The sequence below is a fragment of the Gekko japonicus genome, unplaced genomic scaffold, assembly GCF_001447785.1.
Source record: "Gekko japonicus isolate JY-2015 unplaced genomic scaffold, Gekko_japonicus_V1.1 scaffold315, whole genome shotgun sequence".
Taxonomy (NCBI): domain Eukaryota; kingdom Metazoa; phylum Chordata; class Lepidosauria; order Squamata; family Gekkonidae; genus Gekko; species Gekko japonicus.
Window position 1 is genome coordinate 529,765 of NW_015160844.1, and position 13,884 is coordinate 543,648.

The following is a 13,884-nucleotide window of genomic DNA, read 5'->3' on the forward strand; positions in this document are numbered from 1 at the left end:
GCAAAACTCCATCTCTGATATCAGAGGCTACTTTTACCAATCAGAAACGTATAAAATATAGTCCACCCCCCTCAAGGACCTGGTAATGTCTCTGAACTTCCATGACAAATGAGTGGTCTGGCCCAAACCAGATTGTCCTGTGCCCCAAAAGGATTAAGTCTGGTGGAATGATCCAATGTGAAATAGAAATGAATGGGTTATTCTAGTGTAAACCTCAGGTGTCCAAGAAGAAATTACCCATGTTTCCTTGAGGGAGGTAGTAGTCCTCATGACTTTTAAGAAAATGGTAGAAAGACAACTTCTTGATTCTTAACAGATCTGAATAGCTACCAGCCAGTCTTGAATTTCTCTAGTTTTGTACAAGGTCCTAGAGCAGCTGGTAGCATCTCATCATTGGAGATTCTTGGATTATACTGACTATCTAGATATTTTCGACCTCTGTTTGGAACGGAAACTCCCTTTGTAGCCCTAGTTAATAACCTACAGCAGGAACTGGTCAAGGCAGTGCATCCTAATTGGTCCTGCTGGGCCTCTCCATGCCTTTTGTTACCATTGATCTTAGTGTCCTGGTTTGCTTAACTGTGATGAAACTGAAGGCCTTTCTCAGATTCCAAAAGCTATTTCTCTGTCTCATGGCCTCTGACCTGGTGCAATGTCTCCTGCTGTATTTAATATCTTCACAAAAACCTCTGAATGAGGCTGTCAAGGAAACACGAGGCTAAACCCCGCAGGTTCCCAGGGCAAGTGCACACAAGAACCAGGCTGTTGTTTATAAAATGATATTAAGTTTATTCAAGAAATATTAATGTAGGAATTATTGCCAACACAGTAGTCAAAAATCATGTAGAACAGAAAATACAAAGCTGACTTCAACTACCTAACACTGTCTAGAGTGGTATTAGGTGGCACCAACCTTAGTTTCGATAGGAAGGCCTCAAATAGCGTTGTCTACCCCTCTAGCAATTGCAGATGCATTCTCAGCTAGCTTTTCACTCCAGGGCCACAGTTTGAGGTATAACTTTTTTGGCCCACCCAGTCTGGCGATGATGACATCCAATCAGAGCGTGAACCCAAGAGAAATCTCTAGAAGATTACATCACCTCTCCCAGTCTCAACCCTCCCATCACAGACCACATGTTCCCATGAAAAGTTAATTAACCGATTTCCATCTTTGACCTTGAAGATGATAAGAAGCTTGCAGGCCAGAAGACCAATTAATAACACCTGCAGATCAACTCAGGCCCATCACCGTTCTTGTTAACCCTTAGGGGGATGGTGGGGAAGGTGCTTTGCTTCACAGAGGACATTCAGAGACTTAGGTTATGGTGTTATTAGCATATGATACCCAGTTCTCACTCTTTACATCACATTTCTCACTCTTTACATCACATTTCTGCAGATCAACTCAGGCCCATCACCGTTCTTGTTAACCCTTAGGGGGATGGTGGGGAAGGTGCTTTGCTTCACAGAGGACATTCAGAGACTTAGGTTATGGTGTTATTAGCATATGATACCCAGTTCTCACTCTTTACATCACATTTCTGGGAGGCAGTTGAGATCCGGAACTAATGCTGAATATCAGTGAATATCAGTAAATAAATTTCTACTTAATTTGGATATGATGGAAGCACTACTGGTGCTTGGGAATCTGGGAAATAAGGATCCAACCTATGGTAGATGCATTTAAGACTTGGGTGTGGAGCTTGGAGAGGGAGGGCTCATGGATCTGTTAATCCTCCTGGATATTCCTCAGCAGCTACAAGTGCCTTTTACCAGTGAAAAAACTTCACTACAGTAATTTATGCCCTAGGGACAGCCAGATTAGGTTACTGTAATGCAATCTGCATCTGGCTGCCTTTGAAAATTCTTGAGCAACTATAGCTGGTTCAAAATGTGGCCACATGATTATTACCTGGAATGACTGTAAGAAGCATAAAATGACAGTTTTTAACTGCATCACTGGTTTTCAGTTGGTTTCCAGATCCAGTTCAAAGTGCTGGTGTTGATTTTTCACTCAAGATATATCAATGACTACTTGCTCTCATATGAAACCTACTCTTTAAAAACATAAGAGGGGGAAAAGAAAGCTTTGTCACCTTTCCTCTTTAGTTTCATAGTATGAACATACAATGCTGTCTTTTACTGACTGAGGCCATGGGGTACTCAGAAAGTAAGAGCTGTCCAGGGTCCCAGACAGGGAATGCTCTTTTGCAACACCTGCTATATCAGATTCTTTTACTGGAGATGCCAGGAGCCAAGCTAGGAACTTGGCATTCAAAGCATATTCTCTACCACTGAGCCCATGTTGCAGGACAAGAAATATATAAGAAGGAAAGAATTATTAATATGTTACCAGTGCTTTACTTGGGTTTTAATTGATGCTATATAATTAGACCAATCAAGTCATTAAAAGCTAATTGAAATGACGGAAAGTAGGAGTTTTGTATCTTGACTGGAATAACTGGCTGGGAAATAAACAAAGGTTGTATGGAGAGGATCCACTATCTCTATACTTTTGACTCCCTTTATCTATTGCTTATTTGTAATCACCATCAAATTAACTTTTAAAACTGAGAACTTCTAAATTGTAACTCCCTGAAATTCACATATATTTAAGGTAAACTCCCATGTGGTGGCAGTGAGTTTGTGTATGGCCAAGAGTCAGCTGTTATTTCCTGAGGCTTACACTGGCCATTACTCAGGCCATACAGTACAATATACACATGCTTCAATGCATAAAGGCCTCTAAATACTCAGTCCTTACCTCCCTGTTTTGCCAGATATAGATCACACTTTGGCCTATGTAGACCAGATTTACAAGAAGTAAATGATACAAAAGTACAGCTAAAATACATAAGTAAGCTGGCCATAGGAACAAGTGGAACAATTTTTTTTTGTTCCACTTGTTCCTATGGCCAGCTTACCCATCCAAAATTCCCTCTCATTGATAATTAACAGATTTAGTGGCAATGTCTGTGCCTGTCATTTTTAAATGGTGTTTGCAATATGTTACAGCACTATTTTGTACTGATGTTGCTTTTTAGTGTTTTAAATTAGTGTTTGTTATGTTTCCATTGTTGCATTTTTCCTTTTCTGTAACAAAGCAGTTTTTGAAAATCTACAAACATAAACCTATTAAAACAAATCTCTCATAATTCCCTTCATTAAAAAAAAAATTAGGAACAAGTGGAACAAATGGAAGTGATTCTGCACATATTCAGCATCCATGGGAATATAGTTCAAAACTGCCTGAAATACAGTGATAGTTAATATGAAGCAAAATACTTGTTTTTATTCATTATAATTTAATAACTATTATTCACTAATTTAATAACTATCTTTTTATGGGGATAATAATATTTCTTCTATTTATAGATTGAAAGTGGAGCTGTCTGGAAGCAGGTATATCAGGATCTTGGGATTCCTGTCTTGAACTCTGCTGCTGGATATAATGTTAAATGTGCTTACAAAAAGTAAGTAAATCTGTATGTATGACATTGTGGCAAATGATGTATAAAGTTAGTTATGTAATTACAATTTTATTTAAAGAGAATACTGTTAGTTGTGGCAGTTTTCTCCATTTTTATTACATCATGCCATACATTGAATCGTTTTTGATTTGTTTGAAAATTTAAGAAGTTTCACTCTAAGCTTGCTGACTAGCCTCAATAAAGTTGACTTTCAGAGGTTTTCTTTATACAGTAAGTTAATATTTATGGCAGTTATTGCACCAATTTGTTTTTTAAACAAAGTAATCATAATCTTAAAACATAATCATAATCTTAAACATAGGGTTGCAAACCCCCAGGCGGGAGTGGGGGATCCCCCAATTTGTGTGCTCCTACCACCCTCAACAACCCCACCCTCAACAGCTACGGTCCAGCGTGATGTCCCCAGCATGATGATGTCACTTCCATGTGACATCATCACGTTGGGGACCACATGCGCTGTGACGTTGCCCTGCTCCCCCCCACTCCTGGGGAGCTCTCTCCCACCCCCCGTCGGTGAGGAAGTAAAACCTGACAACCCTACTTAAATATATGTTGTCCAGTGGATGTACTTATGTGCCAAAGATGTATTTGTTTGGTAAAACTAATACTGACTGACCTTTCTGTGTTGCTTTCTTCTTTAAGATATCTTTATGGCTTTGAAGATTATTGCACATCAGCAAATATTGAATTTAAAATGGCATTGCCAGAGAAAATAGCAAACAAGTCCTGTAAAGACTGTGAAAAAGATGTGGAAAAGCATGAAGAAACTGAACAAAATGTAAAAGAAATAAAGGTGGACATTGAAGAAAGAGATAATGAAACAGCAGTTATAAAGCAACAAGTCAAATCAACTGAGAATGATCATGAAAGAAAAGATAATGATAACTCTTCCTCTTTGGTAAGAGGAGCTATGTTCTGTTTTGGGGTTTGATAGAATAATCCTTGAATTCTCTTCAGCTCATCAGAGAAGTAGAAATTGCATTTGGGGGTTGTTTGTGTGTGAGACAGATAGACAGACAGGTATTACTGACAGCAGAGCCTGTTGTAGTGCAGATTCACTTTGATGCCTTCAGAGAATACACTAGACCAAATGCTTCTGCAGATTATGCTGAATTCTGAATAAAGCCCAAATATGCATACTTTGGGCATGAAATAAAATCTGAAATCTGTAAAGTCCAGCTACAGATTGCAGTCTTTATTTATACCATGCAAGCATAATGGCTGCATTCAGATTCACAATATACTGTGATTTATTTAAACCACAGAGTGTTGAACAAACCATGTTTTAGTCTACCAGGCATACATAATAGATCACAGTCTGTGTGTAAATCCCACTTGTATGCTGCATGCCTTTTTTACCTTCAGACAGAATCCCTGGAGGGAATAGGAAAATACTAGCACATCAAAAGCCAGTTCATCCAATCTTGAATATATCCGGGTAGTATATTCGGGTATATCTGGAGCCAGCAATTTAAACTTTAAAGCTCTCCAAGGCAGCTCAATATTTTTCCTTTTGCATGTTTCCTAGTCAACATGAGGAAGGGGGGAAGGTGGCAGATGCCAAGTCAAGTGGAATCACACATTAGGGAGAACCATTGTTAGTGTGTGTGAGAGAGTGTTTTATAGGTCTGCCTGACTGTATCTGGTTCTTCTGAGCTTCTATAGATTGCATTGGTTCTGTTGGGCTTCTGCTCCCACATTGGCCCTGGGTTCTGCTGGGTTTCTGTGGATTGACATTGGTTATGTTGGGCTTGCAAAAGTGCCCCCTTGCTTAAGTTTGTTCTGCTGTGATTTTCTGGTTTGACTTCATTTCTGTTGGGCTTGCCATCCTGGCTTCTGTTTCTTCTGGAACTCCCTGGTTCTGCATTGGTTCTTTGGGTTTGTTGGTTCTGTCTGCTTTCAGAGGCTTTTGGACAGTTGTTGTTTTGCATGCTATTGAGTGTTTGGGTACTGCTTGCCTAGGAGGAAGCTTGAAGTATTTTTCTCCATTGGAAACAATGGCGGATGGCTGGGGGCTCCTTGTTCAGAGGTCCAATTCACTTGAAATTTGGTGGATATTTAAAGGACAGGCATTGGCAGCACTGCTGCAATTTTGGTGCCATTAGTTTAAAAAACAGCCTCTACAGCCCTCCAGAAAGATTCCCCAAAGGGAAGAATGGTGCCTACTAATATCAGAACACACACACACATTGGATCCAAATACCAAACCCATATTTGGAACCCAGGTAACCAGGAATACTGATTTTTTTGGCTCCCTGATATATGGATCTAAAAAATACCTTCTTCTTTTTTTTGCAGTGCACACCCCTAGAGTATGTTTTTAGAAAGTACCATAGATAGGTAAATACATTTGGAGCAACAAGGTTTTTTTGTTGGACTGTGCTTGCATCTTCATATGCAGAAGACTAAGATGAACAGCACTACTGAATAAACTGGGATTTCTGCATTCAGGCATCGCAAATTAGAATGTAATGAAACCATGTTTATAATTTGTGGTTAATTGTGATGTCAGTATTCATCCAGTGTTTCCTGGTGCCTTTACTAGCATGTAAGAGATTGGGAGCACTTTGCAGGTTCACCTGCTTCTTCCTGCATCTATCATCCTTTCTATTTTCAACATGAACTATAGTGTAGTGTTAAGTTTGTACTTTTAATTATGAACTTTGAACCAGAGGTTGAAATCAGAGTTTGAAGGCAATCTACAAACTTGGTTGAAGATAGCCATAGTTAGCATTAACAGGGAAAATGTAACAGTATGCCAAATAAACATGTCAATACAGGAAAACTTCATATGGTTATGAGCCGTTGTAGTTAAACACCTATGCTGGTTTATCTGGAAAACCTCTAAATGTCACCTTCCACACTGAGCTTCTACTGAGGCCTCATTTCTCAGCCATGCAGGTCTTTTAAGTCTTCAACTATGAGTGGAGCATCCTGCCCGTCTCCTTGCCACTTTCCACCCAAATCAGAAGTCTAAAAAGAATGGTACTCGGTAGGAGCTGCAGGGCCAGCAAAGATGGCAGGTCTCCCCAGGAGAAGTCATCAACATGGTGAGATTGCTCTGCCGGCCCCACTATTCATGTTCTTCAGCCATGCAGGTCTGTTTAGAGACCCCTGGCATGGATGGAAGGTGGCTACATAGTGGGATGGCAGGTCTCTAAAAGAGCTGCATGGCTAAAGGATGAGACCTCTGTAGGAGCAGTGGGGCCAACAGAGAAGGCTGCTGCTGCTCTCCCACAAGGAAGCCTCAACACAGAAGGCAACCCAGAGTTAGGAATGAGCACAAACCTAAAAAGGGCAGTTTGGGGCAGCCCATGAACCGAACCCTGAACATACTCAAACGAGCCCCACCTGAACCAGTCTGACAAGTTCAGTTCCCCCTTTCTCCCGGCCGCAGCGAGAAATAGGGTGGGGACTATCCTGAAAGGGTCTTCCCTTCCACCTTTCTCCCATTCACAGCTAACCAGGGCCAAGAGAAAGGGGAAGTCACCCAGGAAAGGACTTCCTTTCCCCCTTTCTCCTGGCTGTGGTTTGCCAGGGGCGGGGATCACCTGGGAAGGGGCTTCATTTAACCCTTTGGTTTTGCTCCCCCCCCCTTTGAAGTGTTGGGGAGCAAAACCAAAGGGTTAAATGACTGTTCCCAAACAACCAAACAGAACAGGCCAAAAGTCCGGTAAATGTTTGCGGAAGGCGCCTTCCCCAAACATCCATTCCTGAGCTCCAAACCGGCCCAAGTTTAGCCCAAATTTTGGTTTGTGAACCGACTTGTGCCCATCCCTACCCAGAATGGTTTCCCCAGTCCCTCCAGCATGGAAGCCTGTCAGAGGCAGTCAGTTGGTGGTTCTCCCACCTGTGGTTTGCCCACATATGTCACTTATTCATAAGAAATGACAATGCTGTGAACATCATTAGAACAGTGCTATAATTGCCTCGTACAACACTGTAACACAGTGTTCTGCTTTCATGAATGTATTCACAGTCTTATAGGAAGCATTACTATAGTAGCAGTTTAAAGAAACTTTAAAAAAAAACCCACACAAACATCTACACATTTGGGCTGTGATGCAGAGGTCCCTTTGCATGTGCTTATCAGGGATTTTCACTTTGTAGACAGCAAGTTCATATTTCTTCATTTATTATATAAAGTCCAACTGAATATCCATATTTATTGCTATTCTTTACTTACCTTATAAGTATTTTATTTTTTCTAAAACTATGCATTTCTTTTGTTTCTGTGTGGTAATACATTCATACATACTCACTGTTTCTAATCCCAGATAACAAAACCTTTATTTTGTTTACTACAATAGTTACTTGAGAATGCAGCAGCTAGCAGTTCCATCTTTAACACTGCATACATTTTAAAATACTATTGTAATAAACCAAAGACATTCATAAGTATAATACAGTCTTGTTTATTAAGTTATAGAAGTTCTTGAAATGATAAACTATGTTTTTTAGATTTAATCGATATTGAATATACTTTAATTTTTTCCAAAATTCTGACACTTTCTGGCATGGTTTCAAGATTTTCAGCATTTTTACTTTCTTGTTCATGCAGAAGATTGCAATCATTTCTCACAAGCAGATAAAGTGGCAGAGGGCAGGTTGCCATCTTCTTCCTTGCAAATAAATCCACTTGTGAGTAGGTTTAGCAATTTGCAAGAAGGTCATTTTCCATTTCTAGCCCATTTCTACTGGTGTTGGTGTGTGTGTGTGTGTTCTTAACAGTGTTTAAATTAACTTCTCAGTAGTAGACACAGAAGTGATGCCCTATACAGGGACACAACCTAGAATGTGGCATGAACTGCACCAGTTCCTGGATATAATTAGCATGAATGACTGGGGCAGATGTATCTTAATTTGTCAAACAATAGTTTTTTTAATGCGTTATAGCAGTATTTTTCTTTCTCTTAGGAAAACAAAAAATGTTTTCCAGAATCTCTCTCTGACCAGGAAAATGAATTAAGAATAATTAAAAGAGAAGATGAAGCAAACATGGAATGTAAAGAGGATGAGAAGAGTAAAGACTTGGAAAATCAAAACACCAGTCTGGAGACTGAAGAGAGAGAGAAATCAAAGTAAGAATATTTTCTTTTCAATCAAACTGTGTGAAGGAACCAAATCAGGTTTCAGATCCGAGTTTTCTTGGATCATTAAAAGATTCAATAACAAGTAACTGTCTTCATGCCAAGTAGGTTGGTAGCCTGACATTTCCAGACAAGACCCTCTCCATGTTAGTCTATTAGATACTATTGTCCTGCATGTTCCGTTCACTCACAGCTTTGTTCTAAAACTTGCTGAGCTAGAAATAGTGTAAAGGAGGTATTCGTCTACTTCACATGCAGGAGTTTAGGGAAAGTGGCCAAGGCCAATAAAGAAATGGTGGATCCAGGTAGTTTTGGAGGGCTGATTTCAAGAGCAGAGTGGAGAAATGGGTACTAAGTGCACTTAAGAGTTTGGTAACCAAATTGGAGGGGCTAGCTGATGAAATAGGTGCTAAGTAGAGAGAAGAAGGGGCATGGTGAAACAATGAGCTTGAAGTCTTAGAGAACTGGAAAAAATGACAAAGAAGGGTATATTTGGAGTGGATTTCAGAGTATGTGTAATATGGCATGTAGTTAGGAACAGATTCTTGAACTTGAGAGAGCTAGGATATAAGGGGACTAGAAGTGAAAGCTGGAAGAATAGTGTATGATAGGTTAAAAGAAAATGAATAAAAACCCTGTGGGTAGGTTAAATTGTTGTCAAAGCTTAAAAGACTTGGCTCAGTTGGGGAAGACAGTTTTGGATCTGGAAACATAGTATGATTTCATTATCTTGAAAGGTGGCAACATCAGCAGAAATGATATTGCTACAGTGTTGAAACATCTGATCATATAGTTGTGTTGATCCTATTGACATTCCCCTAATTTTGCTACCAAGCATTGACAACAGCTTTGAAAAACCTCGTGAAATTGTTGTATTGCCAACTGTACCTCTGAAATGAATAGTGTATCTATAATACAGAGACTGCGTGAGTGTAGTTGGTGTTGATTGGGGGACCTTTCTGAATAGTTGGCATGCATGGAATGTGGGGGGGTTACTTTCAGGTGGAATAGTTATTTAATTAGTCAATTTTATAAATAAAAGAATAAATCTTTTCATGTATGATATGTTGGTATCGTCCAATGGTAAACTCAAGTCTGGCTATCGTAGAGGTGATTATTTATGCTATTGAAGCTTGTGAGCTTCCTTATTATGAATTTGCCTTCCATCCATCTTTTGTCACAAAGGGAGACACTAGAACTAAATGTGTAACTTTGTCAGCTCAGAATGTGCAGGCACCAGTGGGACTAGCAAATTTATCATTTTTCTCAGTTTAAACCTGTAGTTGTACCTACCTTGAATTTGCCTATGATGAGAATTCAGTGTAGGTTGTCTTTTGAGGGTGTACGGCTGGGTACCCATGAGGAATGAGGTGAAACTAGGTAAAAGAAATAAATGTTATCCTATATTTACATGCTGCAGGTTTAAGTGAGAATGTGCTACCTCTAAAATGGATAAATATCTTGATTTGTAGATATAGCTGTACCAATGAAAGACTATGTTGTTCCATAAAAATGTAGCACTCAATGTGGTGCTCTTTTCTGCACTCGATTGGAAGTTCCTCTTAATGTTAATACTCAGTTCTGCAACTTCAGGTATCAGTTACACATGGCCTGAGGCCTGATGCACGTTTGTTTAGGATAGTCTATTACATTAAAGTTCTGGGAGTCCCAGCTAATATTTTTAAGCATGTTTCTAGCCCTTGTTGTTTCAGAGGACTTTCACATTGCCTGTCTATACTTCAAATTTGATTTTCAATGAAAAATAATTCCATATTGGTATATTACCAGAATATAAGTTGCGTGATTAAAGCTTTAGTTGCCACACTCTTAATTTGGAGCCTGGGAATAGCGGAGTACTGCTAGAATGTTGCTGTGTGTCATTTTTTCTGTGTCAGAATTATTCAGAGATTTGTATGTTTTGATTTGCTATATTGAAGAGGAACTTCTGTTTTACTTATAGGGTTGTAGTAGAGATGGGACTATAAAGATTTCCCCACTTTTTTGATTATTCATATTTCTCTGGTTTTTATAGATTTATTCTTTAAGTAATATTTTATTAGGATGTTAGAAAGGCCTGCTGTATAGAAGGCTTTCCTCTTGTAGGTCTGATATTGTTAGCAGACAACATAACAGGTACAAAGTTCATGATTCTGTAGTTCTTAAGGGCAAAACCTTACAATGTCTGGGTCAGAGACGATTTTGGCCTCGTATCAGTAATGAATACTTTTGTTTGGGATATGAAGAATCCTTGCCCATTATCATTTAGGTTAGGTTATGTAAACACTTAGGTTTTACTTAGATTGACGTAGATATATGTTTCTTTACATCTGACAAATCAGAGGCTTAGTACTCAAATTACCACTGTCTTTTGTAACCTATTATGCTTTTTGAATATTGTTTTCTTGATGATGTCAGTCCATGTATAAAATATCATGTATTTCCTGAATATGTTCAGAATATGTTCAAGAAGATGAAGAAAAAAAAGAAGAAAGTTGTCAATTGTTGATGAGTTATTGGGTCCAATGGTTTTTCCTGTTAATTGAAGCATATCTCCTGAATATGCTGAGAAGAAAGTAGTCAATTTTGGATGGACTATTTGGTCCAACTGTTTTCTTGTTAATTGAAATAAAACATAGATCTTCCTCCTCATTTGACTTCATTTTTGACATGGAATCTAATATGTACAACAGGGTTGCCAACCTCCAAGCGGGGGCTGGAGTTCTCCCAGAATTACAACTGATCTGCAGACTACAGAGATCAGTTCCCCTTTAAAAATGGCAGCGTTGGAGGGCAAAGTCTGTGGCATCACATCTCTGCCAAAGTCCCTCACCAGGCTCCCGCCCAAATATCCAGGGATTTCCCAATCAGGAATTGGCAACCCTGTAGCAGGGTATGGGTTGTAGCCATGCAGTTCCTTTTTTAAATACTTTGAAAGCATCTGTAATTTACTTCTGGAGAGTAGTGCTACATTGAATGCTCTCCCTCCCATCTTGATCTCTAAAGAGGTCAGGTCAGTTATCAGCTCTTTGTGGTACATTTTCTACACTCACAGGTGTGTTGCACAGGTAGCACATCTCTGTTTTTCATGCCCAGGTATCCCCTGGTTAAGCTTAGGATCTTGTACTTTCTTCTGACCTGCCATACCTTGGGAGGATCTTGTCTTTCTAGCCCTTTGAGTGACCCTAATCTGCAGGACTTCTTTGAGGTCTTCTTTCTCTGCTCCCTGCTTTCTTCCCTCCTCTCTTTCTTCCACCGGCTCTTTGTCTTCCAGCTCCTTCCACCTTTCTCTGTCTGTCTTCCCTGCCCCCAACAGCTCTCACACTCTCCCACACACACACACACACACATATTTCTGTTTTTAAAGAGATTCCAATTGGGTCTTGCCCTTTTCCTAGCCTTATGCATTCCATATTGCATGGCAATGTCAGAACAGCAGTGAAGTTTGCAGCACCATCTCCAAGGAAAGGCATATCCTTCCTAGTGGAAGCCAGTCTGGCCATCTCCTAGTGGTATAGCTGTCCCATTATCCATTTGAGGCTGTGTGACTGACTTCTTCATTGTTTGCTGCAGTCACCATCTCAGTCTTGGTGGTCTAAGCCTACTCCATTTTTACATGTAGAAATATATAACTGTATGATTTATAACATGTTACTATAGAATAGGTAAAATAAATGGTATATGGGATTTACAATGGACTCCTCTGCTTAAAAGTATAGATCCCAGATATCTTAGTCTTTTGTGTGGCATCCTCTCCCCTTCAAAACTGTGGAGATATAAACACAAAAGTCTGTCTCAGCAGACTTTTAATTCAACTGCTGCATCAACATAAAACCGCTATTGTAGTATTATATGAAGGGTTCCCCCCCATATTTCTGGTCACAGGCCTTCCTCCCCAATACCTTGGAGGTTCAGGGTCAGGGAGGGACCTCTTTGGTATCAGATAGGTCCTCAAATCCACAGGAATATTCCAATATTGCATGCCTGGTGCAAAGGTAGCGGACATTACGTGTGTTCTAGATAGGCTGGTAGATAGTGCTGGGGAGGAGCCAGTGGTCATGGTACATGTTGGCAAATGTAGTTGTGAGCTCTTGGAGGAAAAATGTAGGCTGCTAGGCAGTAAACTCAAGGCCAGGACCTCCAAGGTAGCCTTCTCAGAAGTGCTACCTGTTCCATGCGCAGCGCTGGAAAGACAGGCATAGATCAGGAGTCTCAATGTGTGGATGAGATGATGGTATAGGGGGGAAGGGTTCAAGTTTGTTAGGCACTGGGATGCTTTTTGGAACAAGAGGGAGCTGTACAAAAGGGACGGTCTCCACTTGTCGCGAGAAGAAACCAGGCTGCTGGTGCTTAAAATCAAAAAGGTGGCAGAGCAGTTTTTAAACTAAATTTTTGGGGAAAGACGACAGGAGATTAAAAGTCTCTGGTTCGAGATGGCTCTTCTCAGATGAAGAGGTAGCTGTTACTTTTCTACAAGGAAATGGATTAGAATTGTCCACTGAGACTGTGGCTAACAATATGGACTGCTTAGCAAGGTCTCGAGGCAGCAAGAGGGAGGTTGTGGGCTTAACATGCATAGGAAACTATAGATGTTTATATACAAATGCTAGAAGTGTCTGAGGTAAAACCGAGGAGTTGGAATGCTTGGTGTTGGGGGAGGAAATAGACATTATGGGTATTTCAGAAACTTGGTGGGATGAGGAAAATCAATGGGATTCCTGGTTATAAGTTATATTGGTTATAAATTATATCGGAAGGATGGGGGGAAGGGTTGGAGGTGGGGTGGCTCTGTATGTCAGAGGAGGTATATAGTCCAGTAAGATTGAGAGGGTAAGAGAATTAGATTCGCTTCTGGAAATGCTATGGGTTGAAATAGTGGGCCCAAAAGGACGCTTAACACTGGGAGTTTGTTATTGCCCACCAGATCAAAAGACAGAGGAGGATTATAAAATGCTGAATGAATTAAAGATAGTGGCTAGACGAAATAACTGTGTCGTAATAGGTGATTTTTAACTACCCACATATTGATTAGGTCAATATGTGTTCATGTTGGGAAAAAGAGATTGAGTTTCTAGACATTCTCAATGACTGTGCTATGGAGCAGATGGTCACAGAACCTACCAGGGGAGAGGCGATCCTGGATTTGGTCCTAAGTAACGCCCAAGACCTGGTGAGAGGTGTAAAAGTGATTGCACCGCTTGGGAACAGTGAGTTTAACATTTGCATAAATAGGGAGTTGCCCAAAAAGACTGACACAACCACTTTTAACTTTAAAGGAGGTAACTTCTCTGATATGAGGGGACATG

General features: G+C 40.1%; 1 protein-coding gene across 2 annotated transcripts in view; it reads left to right on the forward strand.

Annotated features, from left to right (window-relative positions):
• ARID4B (AT-rich interaction domain 4B) overlaps positions 1 to 13,884 on the forward strand; it is a 131,423-nt gene that overhangs the window by 88,668 nt on the left and 28,871 nt on the right. For both annotated transcript variants that reach the window (XM_015419979.1, XM_015419987.1), the window contains exons 14-16: positions 3,376 to 3,473; positions 4,134 to 4,389; positions 8,409 to 8,572. In XM_015419979.1, the coding sequence (XP_015275465.1) occupies positions 3,376 to 3,473; positions 4,134 to 4,389; positions 8,409 to 8,572 (518 nt within the window). The remainder of the gene's footprint in view (positions 1 to 3,375; positions 3,474 to 4,133; positions 4,390 to 8,408; positions 8,573 to 13,884) is intronic.